Genomic DNA, 21,564 nt, shown 5'->3' on the forward strand with positions numbered 1-21,564 from the left:
AAATTTAACCTTTTTCATCTTTTAGTTTATGTAATGATGTTTTGCAAAAGTACTCTAATGCATACGAAATAGACCTCAATCATTACAAAAATAAAACAGATTAAATTTCATATCACCATTCACAACTATGACAATCCCACACAATTTCACAGTCAAATCATTTTTTTCTCTTCAAACAAATCTAGTTTGATGCTAAATATTGTGAGAAACATGTCTAAACATTGAGCTTATGACCAATAATTACATTTGAGTAATGGTGGAAACTGGAAAGTCAAAATTATTGAATGTGACACAATTTGACAAAACAAACGGGGTAAATTCTGAATAAACAAAAGGTATCGGGAACAAAACCAGAAAAAGAAGAAAATAAAAGACCGAGTCCAAAAATTCGAAAAAGTCAAAGCCACCTTCCTAACTTTGTCTGTATCTAACAAATACGCACACAAAGAGACGAACGAAGACAAAGAAGAAGAAGAAGAGAAGGAATCATTCAATCACAGAAGATAACTATAAAACAAAATTCTTCTTCTTCTTCATATTATTACTATATAGAAATAAGGAAACTTCAATCTAAGCTTCGTCCAATGTTCTTCTTTTAGATCTTAAAAGAAACCAAACAAACATTTTTACAGAAAAAAGATCGTAAAAAGACCAAAATGGCGTCAAAATCGAAGCAACATCTTCGTTATCAGCCGCGAAAGACTCCGTCACGATCGATTCAAGCGTTCACAGTGCTTATACTTCTGCTCGTAGTGATTCTGATTCTTCTGGGATTAGGGATTTTGTCACTTCCTAATGCTAATAGAAACTCATCCAAGACGAATGATTTGACCAACATTGTACACAAGAGGTTTGATTTGGGAAATTCTCGATCTGGTTTTTTTGATTTTGATTGTAAAGTTTTGATTTTTATGATTTGGGTTTGTTTGTTGTTTGTTAGTGAGACGAGTTATGGAGATGAGGAAGGGAATGGTGAACGTTGGGTTGAAGTGATTTCTTGGGAGCCTCGAGCTGTTGTATATCACAATTTCTTGGTGAGTTTCTCTTTGATTTGATTTGGAGTTTGATTGCTTCTTTTAGGTTCGTATTTCTTGTTAGGCAAGATAAAGAGGTTTGAGATTGATCTTCTTGTTTCTAAATTTTTATCGTTGGAGTTGACTTTGATCTTGTTCAATCTTACATTGAAGAATGTTTAGTGAAAATGTTGTTTCTAAGTGTGAAATTTGCTATGTTTTGATGGATTGAGTTGACTTTTGTTCTGCACTACAGTTTTAGGTTTTAGATTTCCTTGAATCTTTCATTTGGGAATGTTCAGTGAAAATGGCTTAGAGGGATGGAAACAATGAAGAATTGGGAACGTGATTTTTCAGATGTGATCTTGAACTTTCTTTTTCATTTCTGTATCTTTTAGACCAATGAAGAATGTGAGCACTTGATCAGCCTTGCGAAACCGAGCATGGTTAAGTCAACTGTGGTTGATGAGAAAACTGGTGGGAGCAAAGGTAGCAGGTTTGTAACCACTCTTTCCTTTTTTACTTCTAGTTTAACTTGGAAAAGGTTTGTTGTTTTTTTTAATTAATGCTGTATCAATCCTGTGCAGAGTAAGAACTAGCTCAGGAACTTTCCTTAGAAGAGGACATGACGAAGTTGTCGAGGTGATTGAGAAAAGGATTTCAGATTTCACCTTCATTCCTGTTGGTAAGTGCCCTTTGCTTTAGTTCTCCAGTACTTTGATGCGCTGTAGGAAGTATTGAAACATCTTAAGAACACTGGTTGCAGTTACTCTTGCTATCTTGAGTTGTGTTTACTTTGGAAAGCCTTTTGTGAGTTTGTGGATCGCTCTTTTGTTTTATAGAAAATGGAGAAGGTCTTCAAGTTCTTCACTACCAAGTTGGGCAGAAGTATGAGCCTCACTATGACTATTTCTTAGATGAGTTCAACACCAAGAACGGAGGACAACGTATAGCTACTGTGCTTATGTACCTGTAAGTAATTCACAAAAGTCAAGTGTCCTTTCTTCTCAGAGAACTTCTGTGTTTAATCTTGTTTTATTAAAACACGTTACTTTAGCTCGGATGTCGATGATGGTGGCGAGACTGTGTTCCCTGCAGCAAAAGGAAACATTAGTGCAGTCCCATGGTGGAACGAGCTCTCAAAATGTGGCAAAGAAGGACTATCTGTTCTACCAAAGAAGCGAGATGCTTTACTTTTCTGGAACATGAGGCCTGATGCCTCTCTAGACCCTTCAAGTTTGCACGGTAAGAGACTTAATAGATTCAACACCCAAAACTCTCTTGAAGCTAATAATATCAGTCTCTAAACTTCAATATCCTATGCTGTGATTTTCAGGTGGATGTCCAGTGGTGAAAGGAAACAAATGGTCATCCACGAAATGGTTCCACGTCCACGAGTTCAAGGTTTGAGAGAAACAAAAACACGAAAAGCTAAAAATTTGAGGAGGTAACCTCTTAAATCTCAAGCTATCTATCAAATGACATCTTCAAGATTGCCTCAAGTCTTTAACTCAATAATATTCAAACTCACATATCCTTTTTTTTCAATCTGTAGGTTTTCACGGAAACTTCAAATATGTGTGGATACAGTTAAACAGGTGTAATGTGTATTCCCCTTTTGAAATGAGAGATCTTTTGGACATTGGAGGCTGTTCTTTCATGGGGGACATTTGAACCTTTTCCTTTGAACTATTTGGATTATTTTTACTGTAAGGACATGTTCGGATCTGAGTTTTGTAACTTCAACAACTCAATACAACCATACATTTTCCGTTTACATGCACAATTATATTTTTCTTTATGGTATTTTTTTCCATACATTTTCATGAGTGATCAAAAGAAAACAAATTAGAAAGTTTGATGTATCCATGAAAAGGTTAGGCCGTGAATGGTTGTCCAGTACGCTCCGGACGGACTAAAGTCGGACCAGTCTGCAGTTAATTGGCCATTCACCATTCCAGACTAGTATGCACTTCTCCATACTAGTCTGCAATTTAAAAATAAATTGCGTACTGTGTGAATTATACTATTGGTCCGATTTTTTCTGTTTACTTCTTTAAACCTCCGTACCAACTCTATACCAACAGTAAAAGTTGGGTAAAAACGTGCTATAAATTAGTTGAATCCGATTACTTTCATCTTATTGGTTGAACTTGTGTTTCTTTGTACTTTAAAAAAATGTGTATATATATGATCATTCATAAATGTTAAAATTCATAACAAAAAATCATATTCCCAAAAACAAAAACTAGGTTCACGTAAAGTTTAGAAAATCTAGAGAGAACTCTCTTCTCTTATCATTGAAGCTCTTCAATCTTAGAAAACTATTTTGGATCAACCATTATCTCATCTCAAATTCACAAGTAAGTTTTATTTTCTCACCTCATTTTCTTTTTAGTTTAGTTTATAGTAGATATTTGAGAATTTTATTAGTTAAATTTTTAGTCATGATGAGCATTTTAGATATTTAAGAATTTTATTAGTTAATTTTTTAGTCATAATTCACAAGTAAGTTTTTAGTTAATTTTAGATATTTGAGAATTTTATTAGTTAATTTTTTAGTCATGATGAGCATTTTAGATATTTGAGAATTTTATTAGTTAATTTTTTAGTCATAATTCACAAGTAATTTTTTAGTTAATTTTAGATATTAGAGAATTTTATTAGTTAATATTGTTTGTGATATTGTTTGTGATTATAGATATGTTTGTGATTATAATATTGTTAGAATATTATAGATATCTTTGTGATTATAGATATTATAATATTGTTATAATATTGTTATAATATTATAGATATGTTTGTGATTACAGATATTATAATATTGTTATAATATTAGTCATGATGAGCTATAATATTGTTTGTGATTATAGATATGTCGTCACAAGGTCGTAATGTGAATGCAGACATGGATCCTCCTAAGAGCATGTGCATTAGCGTTAGTTTGGTCCGTCCTTCACTATTAAAATTTTAAATTTAAATCGAAATATGCAGATTATCGAAGAAACGTTCCTCCAAACGGGACGATCTTTGTTGTGTCCTTCGTTACACGTGGCAGCATCTGTGTGTTTGGTGTTGGTTGTTTTTATTTTCGATGTTTGTAGTGTTCTAAAAGTCAGACTCGGTGGCCGTTTAAGCGGCGTGGAGGCGGTGGGCGGTGGTTAATCGCCGCGATTTGGTCATAATCGGTAGAAAAATCGGCCTGAGAAAAAAGTTTATAAAACTCAATTTTTTGTCAAGAATCTATAGACGGAAGGTAGATCTATGCTATTTGGGTTAAGATATGTGAAAAAATGATAGTAAACAAAAGAAAATCAAAAAAACAGAAGATAAAAAAACGCAGGAAACATGAATCGACCATTAGGGTTGATAGGTGGAAGAAGATGATCTGGACGAAGTTACATATTTACCCTTTCGCTAAGGGGAAACAAATTAAAAATTCGCATATTGGAGGTTCGAACCGTGGTCCTCATTGTTGTGACAACTTCACCACTATGCCACTTATGTTTTTAATGTTATTATATTTGAGGGACAACTTCACCAATGCTCATACTAAATTTAAGAAACTCTGAAAATAATTTTATTATATTTGAGGGACCAAAATGTGTTCTACACCAATGCCCATGGTCTAACGTAGACGGGTAACTTTTAATGATTCAAGTTTTTTTTTTTTTTTTTCTTCGTCAACAGATTCAAGTTTTATTTAATTATCTAGCTTTAAAATCATGTGCATAATGAAGTTTAGCGTGATGGTCGGATTCCACAAAATCTTCAAGCGGATCGACGATATTGGTATTTTTTTAGTGGATTTGTTGGGGGCAATGGATGGCATTCATGTATATGTTAAAGTCAAGCCTGAACTGCAAGCCATGTATTGGAGTCCACATGATAGAATAAGCTTCAATGTATTGGTAATATGTGATATGAATATGCTATTCACATATGTTTGGAATGGAGCACCCGGTTCATGTCACGACACAAGAGTACTCTCACTCGCTCAAGATGGTGATCCTGAATTTTCATTGTCTCATGGAGATAAATATTATGTGGTGGATTCAGGATATCCAAATAAGCAAGGTTTCTTAGCTCCCTACAGATCATCACGAAATCGGATTGTGAGATACCACTTGTCACAGTTTAACAACGGTCCTCCGCCAGTGAACAAAGAAGAGTTATTTAATAAATCTCATGCATCTTTACATTCTATTATAGAAAGAACTTTTGGAGTATGGAAGAAGAAGTGAAGGATTCTTAGGGATGATCCTAGATATGGTTTGGAGGTACAAAAGAGAGTAATTATCGCCACGATGGGACTCCACAACTTTATTAGAGTTTTGATTTTTTCGGATACAGATTTTTTTAAGATTCTTCAGAAGTGCATATAGAAAACAGCAAAATGACTCAAATGAACACGATGAGGTCGAGAGAGAAGATAGACCATATATGGCAAACATACGATACAATATTGCTGATATGTTATGGGATAATCGAAATAATAGATTTTGATTTGTAATTTTTAAAAATATTTTGTAATAGTTATTAGTTAACTATGATTAAAAATATTATTAAAATTGTTTTTAATCTTTTGTACACACCACTCCATACTATAGTCTGATTTTTACTATTCATAATGGTATGGTGTTATGCATACTATTGTATGGTGTTGTGCATACCATTGTTTACTCCATACTACAGTCCATTCTACTCCATACTAAAATGTTAGTACGCACTATGTAGTATGGAGTGTACGGAATAACCATTCAAACCCTTAAACATTAAAATTTGAAATATTGGGTATCCACTCCGTTTCAGCAGATACCAAGCTGATCGTTAGACAAATGTGAAGTCCATTAGCCGGGGTTAAGGAAAAAAGGATAGAAGAAACGTTAAAAATCAATCGATCTAAACAACAATCAGGTGGAGCAGATTTTCATATTTATTAAGATGTCTATCACTCATTTACCCAAATCTGAAATGATTTATTAGTTATTACACAATTTCGTTCAAAATATTATATATATATATATATATATATAAATTCAAGATTCTATAGTAGTATTTTTATTTTAATTTTTGGACAAAAAGATTCCATAGTAGTAAAGATAAAAAACATTCAAACTATGGTGTTGATTGGTTCTCCCGCTACCTCCCGCAAACGCTGCATTGTCGAGACAATTACCAGGAGCCCCGTAAGCATCACGAGCCGAGGGATTCTAAGTGTGGCGTAGTCACTGCGATCACCGAAGATGAGGGACAGGACAACACAATTCCAGATGCACAAACGGAACTGTATTGCGATTTCCATATGTTCTCAGGCCATTCCACAGCTAAGTGCAAACACCTGTCTAATTATCTACTCGAAAAGTATTTGTCCGGCGAGATTAAGGTTGTCTATCAGCCTAAAGCCTTCCGCGACAGAAGTGGAGGAAGAGGTCGCGGAGGGAGATTTGGACGATCCAACCCTGGGCGAGGTCAGAAGGGCAATAATCTTCCAAGGTACGCGCCGAACGAGCAGCAACACCCGCCTCCCGTTGCGCAACAGAACAATCCAACGCCGTCGGAAGGGCTCCCGGGACCGCCGAAACGCCAAAAGGGACAGCAAGATGAGCGTACAAACTCTCCACCTCGGGGTCGCATCTCCAAGATCATTGGTCAAACCAAAGAATGTAAGGACTCCGTCTGTGCCCTGAAGAAACGAGCGCGCCAAATCTGTAGTGTCCAGGCGATCTCCGAGGAAGAACCGCTTAATACCGACCCCATTACATTTACAACCAAGGATGCTAAAGGAATTCACCATCCTCATAACGACCCCCTGGTTGTAGAAGTCACAATGGACGAATTCGACGTGGAGCGAGTCCTAGTCGACACTGGAAGCACGGTCAACGTCCTGTTCTGGCAAACGTTGGAAAAAATGGGCATAACACCGGAGCAGATCAAACCGGAGTCCAAAACACTGACCGGATACGATGGAGTAGCCAAGATGTCAATGGGCGACGTGAAGCTGCAAGTCCGCACCGGCGGAATAACTCGCAAGACCAAGTTCGGGGTCATAGACGCACCGCCTATTTACAACGCCATTTTGGGTTTGCCTTGGATCTACTCGATGCAAGCAATCCCCTCCACCTATCACCTCTGCGTTAAGTTTCCAAATGCTACTGGGATTTACACGCTCTATGGCGGTCAGAAGATGGCTGGGACCTGCTCTGTTCTCGAGAAAAAGCAGCGACAGAAAGAAGAAGCATAACAATTACAGAGTGGGGATCACCTGGTCGATCTCCAGAAGCCCGAGCGAGATCGGATAAAGTCCACGGGATGCCAAATTATCCAGGTCAACATTGACAAAATGGTTCCCTCCCGGACGGTTGGGATTGGAGCCGAACTAGAAGATCAGATCAAGACCGAACTGATAATTTTCCTGAAGTCCAGATTCTCGACGTTCGCCTGGTCCACTAAAGATATGGTCGGTATCGATCCCTCAGTTACTTGCCATAAACTAAACACCGATCCCACGTTCAAACCAGTCCGGCAGAAGTGCCGGCGTCTCGGATCTGATTGGGCTAAATCGGTGCAAGACGAAGTCGAGCGACTCCTTAAAGCCGACCAGATGATGGAGGTGCAATACCCTGACTGGCTAGAAAATCCCGTGGTGGTCCAGAAAAAGAACGGCAAATGGAGAGTGTGCGTCGATTTCACTGACCTTAACAAAGCCTGTCCCAAGGATTGCTTTGCTCTACCGCATATTGATCGACTTGTAGAAGCCACCGCGGGAAACCAGCTACTTTTGTTCATAGATTCCTTCTCGGGATACAATCAGATCGCAATGAGTCCAGCAGATCGCGAGAAGACCGCATTCATTACGGATAGAGGGACTTACTGCTATAAGGTAATGCCGTTTGGGCTAAAGAATGCGGGGGCGACTTATCAGCGCCTGGTCAATACAATGTTCGCCGACCTGTTAGGAAAGACGATGGAAGTCTATATTGATGACATACTAGTCAAATCCTTGATAGCGGAACAGCATGTCCAACACCTCGCCGAATGCTTCGACATCTTGGATCAGTTCCAGATGAAGATGAAACCGACCAAATGCACATTCAGCGTCATCTCGGGTGAATTACTAGGATATATCGTGACTGAGCGAGGGATTGAAGTAAACCCAAAGCAAATCGAAGCGGTACTAGGACTCCCATCTCCGACCAATAAGCGAGAAGTTCAGCGCCTGGCAGGTCGGATAGCCGCCCTGAATCGGTTCATCGCCCGGTCTACGGACAAATGTCTTCCTTTCTACCAACTCCTCCGAGGAAACAAGGATTTTCGCTAGGTCGAAGTCTGCGAGTTTGCCTTCGGACAGCTCAAAGAGTACTTGAACAGCCAACCATTACTCGTTAAGCCTGAGGAAGAGGAAACATTATATCTTTATGTCTCCGTCTCCAGTTCGGCAGTTAGCGGGGTGCTGGTCCGAGATGATCGCGACGATCAGCAACCAATCTTTTACATAAGTAAAGCTCTCAATGATGCGGAAACACGTTATCCGACCTTGGAAAAGCTGGCCCTAGCCTTAGTCGTCGCTGCACGGAAGCTCCGGCCTTATTTCCAGTCGCACTCCATCGTTGTCTATACCGATCAACCGATCCAGACTGTTCTTCATAGCCCTCTTCAGTCCGGGAGAATCGCCAAATGGGCAATCGAGCTAAGCTAGTATGATATCGAATATCATTCTCGCCCAAGCCTAAAATCGCAGGTCTTAGCAGACTTCATCACGGAGCTGTCTCCTGAACTCGAAGAAGCCATATCCAAGGAAAAACCTTGGACGCTGTTTGTCGATGGTTCTTCTTCCAATCAGGGGTCCGACGTAGGGATCATTCTCCGATCACCGACTGGCGAAGTCCTCTAGCAACCTCTGAGCCTCGGCTTCAAGGCGTCGAACAACGAAACAGAATACGAAGCTGTCTTGGCTGGACTGCGGCTGGCACAAGGACTCAGGGTAACCATCCTCCAAGTCTTCTGCGATTTACAACTCGTGGTCAGCCAATTCAGCGGAGAATACGATGCTAAGAATGAACGTGTGGGAGTGTATCGTTAGTTGATCCGAACCCTTTCAGAGCAGTTCACCTTGTTCTCATTAGTCAAGGTTCCGTGGAGCAAAACCATATGGAGCAAAACCACGTCGGCAAACGCCTAGCATCGATCAAGCAGGCCTAACCTTCACTATCCACAACGACGCGAGACCAATGGAAGTTGATGACCCAGTCCAGGGTTCGGCTGATGTGACGCAACCTCCAATAGATTGGCAGCTCGAGATCAAGATGTACATTGCAAATGGAAAAGTCCCGGAAGATCATAGGCAAGCTCGACGACTGAAACCCCGATGTGCACATTATGTCGTGTTAAGAGATAGCCTTTTCCGGCGAAGTTCCTCTGGCATTCTGCTCACCTGCATCAATCAAGAAGAGGCAGAACGGATAATGATGGAAGTTCATGAAGGAGACGGCGGCAACCACTCTGGAGGACGTGCGCTCGCATTGAAAATTATAAAGGACGGTCATTACTGGCCAACAATGGTCGCCGATTGCGAAGCATTCTCAGCGAAGTGCGAAACCTGCCAACGTCACGAACCGATTAAACATGTTCCACCCGAATTGCTAAACATGGTCACTGCACCATATTCGTTCATGCGATGGGCGATGGATCTCGTCGGGCCATTACCTCCTTCCAAGTTGAAGCATTTCCTTTTGGTCTTGACCGGCTACTTTACTAAGTGGGTGGAGGCCGAGTCATTCCACAAAGTGCAGTCCTTAGACGTGACCAATTTTATTTGGTAAAACATCATTTTTCGTCACAGACTCTCCTATGAAATCATCACTGACAATGGAACGCTGTTCACCTTGCTTATCACTCGACATTTTCTGAGCAAATGGAATATCCGTTTGAGCACTTTGACTCCACGATACCCGCAGGGGAACGGTCAGGCTGAAGCAATAAACAAGACCATAATAGATGGGCTGAAGAAACGTCTCGGACGAAGGAAATGAGCTTGGGCAGATCAGCTCGACAGCGTGCTTTGGTCTTATAGGACCACTCCAAGGTGATCTACATGACAGTCTCCCTTCTCTTTGGCTTACGACATAGAAGCGTTAGCTCGAGCAGAGGCAAGAGTGCCTACACTTCGCTGCACCATGATGGTCGACAATTCCGATCTTAATGACGACATGATGCTCGATCAAATCGACTTCACCGAAGAATTGCGCGATTAAACTCTTGTCCAAATTCAGAACTATCAGAACGCTGAAGCCAAGTATTATAAAAAGACTGTTCGTCAGCCGCGTTTTAGCGAAGGCGACCTGGTTTTGCGAGAAGTGTATGAGAATACCAAGAAGAAAAACGCCGGTAAACTCGGCGCTCGTTGGGAAGGACCATACCTAATTTCCAAAGCGGTTTGCCCCGGATTTTATGAACTCCTAACCATGGAGGACGTGCAGGTCAAAAACTTTTGGAATGCCACTCATCTTAAGCATTATTACTATTAGATCCCTTGTACTATGAACTACGACTGGCTTGAACCCGGTTCCGGGTACGTAGACAGTCCCTAGTCTTTTTGTTAAGATTTAGTGGGTGCAGCTAGAAAGATAATAAAATTTATTTTAAAAGAAGAGGAATGTTTATTTATGTCAAAACAAGTACAAGGCAAGTTTGGCACATCGCCAAATACAAAGAGAATTCTATCACTTCGGCACATCGCCAAAAAGAAAAGAAAAGAAAAAATGAGCAACAATAATGCAAAGTTCAACGAATTTCCTGGACACTAGAAGGAAAACCGTTCTCTTTGGATGACCTCATTAGCCTTCTGATCTCATGGATACGACCTGCAGTGATATTTCCGCCCCACTGTGATCTCAACCTCTTCGACGGTTCACAGGCGCAGAGCTCGAGAGGTCGGACTCCAACGGTTCTTCCACAGTCAGCCTGTCTAGGTACGATCATCAGCCTTGGCGCTCTCGCCTCATTTCTTCCAGCCGAGCTGTCGGGACTTCCACACCTTTGGCTGCTATCTTCTCGAGGAACGCACATGGACCTTCTATGGTGTTGCTTTCCCAAAAAAATGATCCGGAGATTCCAGGTAGTGGATGTACTACCTTAGCCTCTCTATGCGACTTCTATAGACAGGAATTTCCATGATGAACAGATGTTCCGAATCGTCTAGAGGGTCGTAATCGCCCTCCGGTAGATCGGGCACTATGGCCCTAGCGACCTGTTCTTCAAATTGGGCACGTTCGGCGTGTAATCGGGCCATACGCCAGTTCGCCAGAAAGAAGCCATCAGCGATAAGTTCGTCAAGAACCGTAATGGTCCCTTCCAAGCGGCAAAGCTAAAAGATGAGATCGTACTTCCGGCGAAAGGCTTTGATATACGAACAGCGAGATCGATACATGCGGGTTTCTTTTTGTAGCGAGTTCGCGAGATTGAGACGGAACCGTCCCTTCCAAGGGGGGCAACATCTGATGCTTCGGGGTCTAATCCACTAACTCCGGCGACAATTAACTCTCGCGCTCACCTCAACCATGCGGATCGAGTTGTTATTGGCATGCTTTGCAATTGTATTTCTGAAATATTGGATGTGAGATGCTCAACATACCCCTTTCCTCCTATTTATAGTGAGAAAGGGGGAGATAAGCGTTGCGTCCTGAAAATTTCGCGCCAATCAGATCATAAGGGGGATACACGCTGCGTCCCGAGATTTTCCCCACCAATCAGATTGGATTTTGAAACCGCGTCCGCATTTAATGCTGCGGTTATGCCTCGGGAATGAGCACAAAAATAATAATAATAATACTACATATACATGAATGTGTATCAAGTTCGCAGCCGAACTAATTTTCTCGACATCCTGGCCAGATGATCGATCCGCGTTATTACGCGATAACTTTCCAACGAGATATAAGGCGAACCCAAAGTATTCTTTTTAGAATTGTTTCGCAAGTTACGGTTTGGACAGATATGTAAGCCGAACCCATAGTATAAAATTTCGCTGTCCGGCTTCCGAACTGGAACAAAGGAGGTAAGCCGAAGTCCCGTACTTCGCCCTCCGCCAAAGCGCATGTACGCTTGGGTTAAATTACCCAATAAGAATTAATCGATGTAAGCTAGGAGACGTCTCGCCTCGTGTAAAATTCCGAATAAAGTTTAAACTTTATTTCTTGCAAACACAACTTGTCCAAAACGCGGTAATTTTATTATTAATTCAAACAAACAAAAGGGCTCACATTGCCAATTACAAATACATTAGTTATCACGAACTTGGGCGAGCCCTGCTACAATCTTTCGACTATCTGTCCTGAGGTGTTTCGGAATGGGCCAAAGCAGCTGAAGTCCTGTTTTTTCCCAATCTTCAGGTCGGGATTCCATTGAACTGATCTTCTGTTCGGCTTCGTCGAGACGACTAATATTTCTTTTTCTCTTCGCCTTCAAGGTGGCGATCTCGACCTCCAGTACAGCTAGACGGTCATCGATCCCGTTTTGATCTGGAAGCAAAATCTCCGAGAAATAATACAAACAAAGTTCGAGAGCGTTACCTGGCGAACAAAGGTGTGAGCTGCAGCAGCTTCTACATTATCGGCACATTTGTTCATATAGAATGGTTTGACTTTAGAAAGCACGAACTCACCACTCAGGGAGAAAGTTGGGTCATCCAACATTGAGTTTGCCGAGTAATAGCACTCGTTGCAGTACGCGACTAAGCACAGAGGCATAGCTACCACCCTGCCAAGTCCATTGCCGATCCAGAATCTTGGATGGGATTCGAGCAGCTTTAGCTCAAATAGCAGATCATTCCGTGTTTGTTCCGCTGCAACTAAACGGTTACGATATTCAGTATGGCGTTCTTCGATGCGAGAGAAAAAATTTTCTAGGTCCGCCTTCGCCTTTGGAGAAACACGGAACATCAACATCCATGGGGCTCGAATGTTCGGATAAAAGGGCATCCCTCTTTCGATAGCTTCCGCATTCGAGAATGTCGGGACATCGTTACCAATTTCAACTAGAGGGTCAACACTGCCTACACAGTTTGGCATCTTTCTATGAACAAATTCAATTTTCGTCAAAGATTCGTGATTGAATGGGAGAACAGAAGTAATATATTTATACTACCCACATGGAGTTGGGTTTCCAAATTTAGGATTTTAAAATTGTTCTTTCCGTGCCTCAGATTTTCCTTTTCATTAAGAAAGGAAGTATACCTTAAGAATCTTAAGGAAAAACGGGAAAAGGGGAATAAAAATGGTCACGAAACAAGCAATGTTACACAAGGGTTTTTTCACACCCAAACTAGGGGGAGTCTTTAAATAAAAAGGAAAGAGGGAAAAGAAAGAAGAAGGGCCATCACGTCAAGCTTCCGGGAGATCGAAAAGGTCAGCTTGAAAAACACCAGCGTTGGATCCATGCTGATATCTGACGGAATCAGGGTCCACTGTGCAAGGATGAAAGAGTCTGAATCCGAGCTGATCTGGTGACATGGTGAGATCGCCTTCAGTTAACTCAATAATGCCCAAGGTTTCGACGGCCTCAAACGCCTTTTCTCTTCTTTCCTCGGTTTCGGCGATTAGTTCATCGGGGATACTCACACCCTTCCCAAGAAAGTACTTCACAGTTTCATCGACTCTGTGAGCTTGATTAAGCACATCCTTCTTTGGGCGAGCTACTTCTTCTTGTTCAACCAGATAAGCTTTCACCTTGTCCAGTCGAGTTTGGGCCTTTTTGGCAGTTTGTTCAACTTTCGCCACACGATCTTGACGAAGTTGGCTCATTTCAGATTTTAGTTTTGATCTCAACTCATCGCACACTTGCTGCAATTCGGATTTCTCCCCTTCGGATGTTGAAACACGAGACTCTAGGTCGGAAATCTGCCCTCTAGACTGCGCAAGAGTTTCATCTTTTCCGGCAATGACGACTTCCAACTCCTTAATTTTGACATCTTTGGCCTTGTCGGTCGTCTGGATTTGTTCCATACATTCTTTCATTTTTTTGATCTCGAACCCAGACGTCGACAGCGACTTGAGTCACCTGTCATAAAGCTGGGTGAGTGCATTGATACGAGTAGCTGTATATAAATACGAGAAGAAAATATAAGCCGCAAATCATCAAAACAAAATGATAAAGCAAGGTGCAAGGGAGAACAATGTAAAATGTGAGGTGAGATTGGGCGATGTCGAGGAAAGCTTGCTCAAACTCCAGCTTGTCCGTTTCGGGAAGAATCCGAGAAGAGACCTTCAGGTTCCAAAAAAAGTTCACCAGAAGCAACTCGGTTTGTGATTAAAGGGCTATCGCCAAAATAGTCAAAGGCAAACAGATTACTTCGGTCATCCCTCCTCTTAAAACGGAACCGATCGGCGGATTCAAGATATGCATCTTCGGCTGAACGCTTGTGAGTGACCTTGGGAAGTGAACCGGCAGCGGAATCCTCGTGGATCTCTGTTTCTTTCCCTTTATTCTTCTTCTTCTTCTTCTTTTTCTTCTTCTCACCAGTCTCCGATTTGTGAGCAGCTTGCTCCAAAACCGTTGGGGCGACCTCTTCCAGATTCTCTTCAAATTCTTCAATCTCGATGAACTCCTCTCCGATCTGCTCAAATGCGGGGTCGGGTCTGTTTTCAGTCGAAGGGACCGGATTCTCGATTGGAAGAGAATCGCCAAGAACGACGGATGTTCCGACGGGCCTTGATGTCTTACCTAGCGAGCTTGCGAAACTTGGAAAGTTTGTCCTAGCCTTGCCCATAGCTTGCTCGACGCGGATACGGGAAATCAAACCCCACTCTCGATTAGAACCGGAGAATAAAGCTTCTTTAACCACAATATATCTAGGGGCTAGTCTGGTTGGAAAAAGGGGGCGATCTGTAAAAAAAAATGGAAAGTTAAAACCCAATTTGAAGTGACGCGGTTAGCTCGGAACAAATCAGAAGATGTAAAATCTACCGGATATATCATTCCACACTCTCCGCGTCCCGCTCAGTGGATCTTCAAACGAATATTGGTCAACTCGGACAAAGAAATAACTACCGGCCCAGGACTTAAAGTTACTAATTTTTTGACCAGGGATGAAGTTGTGTTGCGACTTCATGTTCACCGTCCAGAATCCTTTGACTTTCAACGCTTTGAAATTGGTCAGGTGTTCGAAGCATTGAACTCCGATCTCAATTCCAACATTCACTGCAATAGTAAGAGCGGCAGTGAAGTTACAAATACTGCCAGGGGCGAGCTGGCAAATCGCTAATCGACGTCGATGAGCATATAAAGTTAGCAGCTTTGGAAGCGGGAAAAAGAGGCAGCAATCATTAAAATAGTCCTCGTAGAGACAAACATACCCTTTCGGAGGAATCCCAGGGCGTTGATCATCGCGAGGAGTTATGATAGTAACGACCCAGGCCGCAAGAATTTGATGTCGCATTCACCGATTTGATGGAACTTAAAGTTTTCTCGCCACCGATTCGACCTTCGTGGTCTAGCACTGGTGGAAGATCCACAATCATAACCCCTTGAGGTACGAAACGATCTTCTTCGGGGTGAAGGTTAATGGAAGGAGGTGCAATGTTCCCACTGCCCTCACAATTCGGCTCATTACCAACCGGTAGAGCCTGCATGGTAGGAATTACTGCAAGGTCGAGTTGAGCCCTGCAAATCGATCTGATGGATCCCTCGACCTGACAAGTCTTAGCCGATCTGGGCGTTTTATACTTGGAAGTTTGGCAAATCAGTTGGTCTCTTTTTGTGTCGGATGAGGAAACGTTCTTCGGAAGACTTGCCATGACGAATTGCCGGAGAGTGTGGAAGAAAGACGGAGAACTAGGTTGTAAACACAAAATTAACTAAATAAAAAGAGGAGAGAGAACAGAGCAAATACCTTGATGCGTTAGGCGAAAAAGTAAAAAAAAATGAGGAGAAAAGTGGGGTATTTATAGGAATGGAGAGATGGCAGCTTCACGCGGATTCATTATAACCTACCTAGCCTACGCGACGTTTCAGCTTCCGAGCTGATTGAAGCAACACATCCGACACGTGTCGCGATAGCAATGGATGGCGAAGCGGCGCGGAGATCCAGGTGATTGGATTCGATTTTCCTTATGATTTATATCGGATATTCTCTTCCTATAGTTCGAACATTCGAATTAACTTCTGAATGTACCGAACTGGGGGGGGACTAATTGTTGGTGCAGGAATTGGCATCCCCAACATACCAGTCTAAACCAACAAGGAAACCGATTATCTAAACTGGGAGATCGCTCTTGTGATGGATTTGACCGTTAAATGAAGGCCCAATAGTTTAAAGAAGCCCAGCTCAGGAACAGGAAACCGACCTCCAGCTCGCCCGTCGGCTGACATAGCAAGGAACAAGTAACTTTCCTAATCATGAGCCAACTCATTAGGAAAGTGATTATATTCTGTAATCTATGAAAAAGTATAAATAGAGGGATACTCCCTCATTGTAAATTATCCAGCAATCAATACAAAAACCTTAATTCTTCATTATTCTTGAGAGAAACCCTAATTTTTTCCTCAAAAGATTTCAATTCCCTTTGCTTGTTGTGAAAACCCGTCCAAACGGACCACAAGCTGGTCCTGCAGGGCATCGATCCTAACCCATCACTGTGAATATCCAACTCAATTGGTGACAACTTGTCATGTGGGAAGGTTGTTAAAGGGTGGGGACCAGGGTTCGAGGAACGCTTGGCGCACTAATAACCTACTGGTGGATTTGGATATCCACAGTGATGGGTTATGATCGATGCTCTGCAGGGCCAGCTTGGGGTCCGTGGGGACGGCTAGCGGAGGGCTAGCAGGTTCCGCGGGACGGGTTGTTACATTTTTTCACTTTGATCTGATTTCTTAGAGAGAAAGCTTATTGAATTTGTTTCTCCCTTCAAACAAATTCACTGTTGAAACTGAGTTTCAACAATGATGAAGGTGAAGAAACCAAATGAATCTATCATCGAATCGGCAATCCCATCAAACCCCAACGAAACCGGCGGATCTCCGAACCGGTGTTCGCGGAAAAAAAAAAAAAACTTGAATGTACCAGGTATCAAACTCGAATTATGGCTAGTATACCACATAACCTTTACCAGCAGACCAAGAAAACGTTCTCTTCAGTTTTGTAAACGTTCTCTTCAGTTATGTACGTAAAAACACTTTAACTAAAACTTAACACCGTTAAATATTTCTGTCACGACAGTTAATGGATGTTAAGTCATGGGTATGAATCTACCAATAATACAAATATAAGGTATTTTTCTTTCGATAATAATTAAATGAAGTATTTTTATTCCAATAAAAAAAGATGAGGTTTTAAACTTCCAACAAAAAAATAGATGAAGTATTCTTAAGCTTTTTTCCCTAACAATAACCCAGAAAACTTGATGTAAATTTAATGGCACATCGCTTATAAGTTCAAAAAAATCTAAATAAATATAATATTTCATCAGAAATTTAAGAAAATAAAATTATTTGTGAAAATATTCAAACAAATCAGCAATGACTTTTCTCAACTCTCGCTTCAATATAAAATTTATTTGTTTTTGAATAATTATTTTAGTATTTTAATGAATTATAATTATAAATCTAGTTTATAAATTTTTTGGTGTTGTAAAACATTTATATAATTATATATTACATTTATTATGTTTTAACCGTTATTGCATTGCTGGTCAACCAGTCGTAAAACTCCCGCAAACGCACTCATTTTAAAACGTTAAGCCAGTCATTCAAAACGCTTAATAACTGTTGAAACCGCAACCACCCATTTCTGCAATCTCCCGCTTAACTGTAAACGCTGCGTTTGAATCAGTCAAGCCCTATATTATAATTAAAGTTTCTGATATGGTAATTGTCATTTCAAAACATCAAAATTATCGAAACATGCGTTTGATGTCGAAAACCAAAAGTTTTCTAGTTAATAAAGCTATCAATTTAATTTTCATCGAATATATCTCTTTTTAAATTTGCAACAACTAAACAACAGTAACTAAGAAAACACGGCATTAGCCATTTTAAAATTGACATGATTAAAGTTTTTGATATGGCAATTGTCATTTCAAAACATCAAGATTATGAAAACATGCATGTGTGTGATGTCAAAAATTAAAAGTTCTCTAGTTAATAAAACTATCAGTTTAATTTTCATGGAATATATCTCATTTTAATTTTGCAACAACTAAACAACAGTAACTAAGAATACATTGCATTAGCCACTTTAAAATTGAATTTGTATTTCTTAGTAAGTTTGAAAATGTTAATGAGTTAATTTTTAATTTGATAAAAAAAAACTTATGTGTATTTCTTAAAGAAGCAAGAAAACAAAGAAAATAGTGATGTTTATATGTGTATTATCTTGGTGAGATATGTTTGTATATTCTTGAGTGTATTCTATAATAACACATGGTAAACTTTTCAATTTATTTTAGATTACAATCAAAACTTTTCAACTTATCCTTTATATATTAAAAGAGAAGCATTATGAAGAAAAAGCTGATGTGTTGTCGCCACAGAGCTTCATACCTAATTTATAATTCCCTCCGTTTCAAAATATAAGATGTTTTAGAGAAGTTTTTTGTTTCATATAATAAGATGTTTTCAAGTTTCTATGCAACTTATAGTATTTCATAAAATTACATAAAACTACCAATGCTATATATATATTTTTTTGTCAACTGCCACTGCTGCTATTCAATTTATTTATATAAACAATATTTTTCTCCTATAAGTTCAAAAATTGGTAAATATTATTCCCTACATATTTTTAAAATTAAATTAATTTTACTATGTATTGTTATATAATAATATAATCATATTTTCAAAAATATAAATAATGTTACATTTTTAATAATTTTATAATGCTCTAATAGTGAAAGAATCGAATATCATTTAAAACTGGCTCAACGTTTATTCTTTTGCTAAACAAAATACCTGTATTTTCCCAAAAGATAATTATGATCACCAATTGAAATAACATGAATACGTATTATAATTTGGATAACTATGTAGCTAAACATTATATATAAATATGTAGTTATAGTGTTTTTACAGAAATCTTAAAATTAAAAAAAAATCCAGTCCAATAAAAATGAAAAAAAAAAGTAATTATATTATACTTATAGCTGAGATACATTTAGTTATTTAGCCTCATTTTTGATTTATTATTTACAGCTATATGCCATATGTAACAAAAAAAATGTTATTCTTAAAAACTTTATCACACAAATTTATTAATATAAATTAAGTTTAAGCTTTAAATATATTTTATATATTAGAAAATGATTTATTGAAATGCATGTGGGTTACCCGCAGATCTCACGAATTCGAGCGAGACAGATGTAAAGATATTTTGCGGTTCAAAATATTTAAACCCATTGTGGGATGGCTTAGCGGACGGGTTTGACTGGGTTAATAATTTTATTTAAATCATTTGGTTTAGGCCTGGGCAAATAAACCGAACCCGAGGACCTGACCCAAAATACCCGAACCGACCCGAACCGATTCTATCTAAATAACCAGTCGGTTCTCGTTTTCAAATAACCATCGGTATTGGGTATTACCCGAACCGAACCCGAGGAACTGAAGATACCTGTTTATACACGAGAACAATTATACACAATATCACATATGATTTGATTTCATAAAACCGTTTGCCTTATTCTCCCTCTTCAAATCCTTGTGAATCTTCCTAAAAAATCATAACCATGTCGAATTTGCCAGATATTTTCCGATTTCAAGAATCTTTTGGTTTTATAAACCAAAACCCACAAACTGGATCCCCAAAGAAAAATCTAAGTCCGCCAATAGCTTCATCTTTGGGTTCTCTGTTCATAGGCAGCTAGAAGTCGATCAATTGTAAGCTTCATTCTCCTCCTTTTTTTTTTGTAATTATTGATTTGTTTATGTCTCCTCTGTTGATTAATTTATATTGTGATTTCAATTGATACTATTTTTGTACTTGTTTTTTTTGGGTCGAATTTGTATTTGTTTGATTCACATTGATTTTGATCCTTTGGGTCTAATTCTCATCTTTGTTTTGTTCATAGCTGTTAATTTAGAATTTTTATTTTGTCGAATTTGATGTTTGTAAATAGATTTTTTTTGGTTTGGAGATTTTGGGGTTTTCTTGTATATTGGATCGAATGTAATGTGATATAATGTTAAAATTTTGGGTGTTCGGGGTTTTCAGCTTCATTCTCCTTTTTTTTTTTTTTAAATTTTTGATTGTTTTATGTCTGAAACTCTCTTGATTAATTTATATTATAATTTCAATTTCTTATTTAGTGTGAACTTGAACCTGTTGTGATTTTAATTGATACTTGTTTTGTACTTGTTTTTGGGATCGAATTTGTACTTGTTTGATTCACATTAGTTTTGATCTTTTGGGTCGAATTCTCTTCCTTAATCTCAATCAGTAGATCTAAGATAATTCGTTTTCTTATTGCTTGAACAAGCTATTATACCGTGAAATGTTTACATATTTTAATTTAAGAGTACACGCCAATCGACTTTGAAAAAGCATATTAGGTGTAAAAGACTAAATTGGCTTGTAAGTCAACCCTCAATAGCTTAATGTGGTAAATTAGTAATATCTTAAATCATGTAAAAATTTCGATAAGTTTGCTGTTTTGTTTACAAACCCAGAGTTCTGGTAGAGACTTTTGCCTTCGTTTTTATTATATTGATTCCAAGTTGATGCTTCTTCTTTAGTGAACTCTATAACCTTTTGCCTTTGTTTTTATTCTATTGATTCCAAGTTTATTCACAACAACATTAACAGTTTCACTAACCGTGTGATAGTCACTCTCTTTGATCTTTCTTGTTGTTTCATTTATTGAATAAAAGTAGCATTGTATATTATCATACATGTTTTGAAATGGATGATCTTTGAAATGTTGTAGATGGATTCTTCACACATTCCAGACACCAATGATGAGAACAAACAAGGACATGAAGATAGGTTTAAGACTCCTCCGCCAAGTGATAAAGGTAAAGGGAAGAGGAAAGAAGCTCCACGAGGTGATGATGATGGCAATAAACCTAAGAAGTTACCTGCTCAATGGTCTGAAGTCTGGAAGCATTTCATGAGACAAGTGAAGGATCCAAATATGGGTGATTGTCACTATTGCAAAAAGTCCTTTGTATGTCCAACTAAACAAGGGACTTCAAAGTTGAAGAAGCATTTGGATATATGTAAGCCGTACAAGGCATGGGCTGGGCGTCAGACACAAGCTGTTATTAATAATGAGGGAAAGCTGTAAGATGGAAGAATAACAAAGAGTGTCTTCAGAGAGGCTTCAAATGAAATGCTTGTTTTGGCAGAATTGCCACTTGCCTTTATTGAGTGTCTGGCATGGAAACACTTCTGCAACAAGTGTAATTTATTCAAGCTTCATTCAAGAAGAACAACTAGTAGAGATATAATTCAGATGTATGTGGCCAGGAAAGCATCTTTGAAGGCTTGGCTATCTACTCAGCAACATAGAGTGTCTCTTACTACCACTACAACAAATATGTACATTGATAGCAGACGGAT

General features: G+C 39.3%; 1 protein-coding gene across 1 annotated transcript; it reads left to right on the forward strand.

The window, feature by feature from the left end:
* Positions 1-376: 376 nt before the first annotated feature.
* On the forward strand, positions 377-2,790 carry LOC104767075 (prolyl 4-hydroxylase 5). The gene is made up of 8 exons (XM_010491100.2): positions 377-850; positions 941-1,034; positions 1,412-1,509; positions 1,601-1,698; positions 1,856-1,985; positions 2,071-2,258; positions 2,350-2,460; positions 2,569-2,790. The coding sequence occupies exons 1-7, from the start codon at positions 657-659 to the stop codon at positions 2,421-2,423; spliced, it is 876 nt and encodes a 291-aa protein (XP_010489402.2). The 5' UTR covers positions 377-656; the 3' UTR covers positions 2,424-2,460; positions 2,569-2,790.
* The last annotated feature ends 18,774 nt before the right edge of the window (positions 2,791-21,564 follow it).

The sequence above is a fragment of the Camelina sativa genome, chromosome 19, assembly GCF_030686135.1.
Source record: "Camelina sativa cultivar CO46 ecotype springtype chromosome 19, ASM3068613v1".
In the NCBI taxonomy this organism is placed as follows: Eukaryota; Viridiplantae; Streptophyta; class Magnoliopsida; order Brassicales; family Brassicaceae; genus Camelina; species Camelina sativa.

What these genes read in the sequence shown, in the direction of transcription:
- LOC104767075 (XM_010491100.2), top strand. Translation starts at nt 657, where the DNA reads ATGGCGTCAAAATCGAAGCAACATCTTCGTTATCAGCCGCGAAAGACT. An exon ending in GGTGGGAGCAAAGGTAGCAG is followed by an intron (nt 1,510 to 1,600) that starts GTTTGTAACCAC and finishes AATCCTGTGCAG; the next exon opens with AGTAAGAACTAGCTCAGGAA. An exon ending in GCTACTGTGCTTATGTACCT is followed by an intron (nt 1,986 to 2,070) that starts GTAAGTAATTCA and finishes ACGTTACTTTAG; the next exon opens with CTCGGATGTCGATGATGGTG.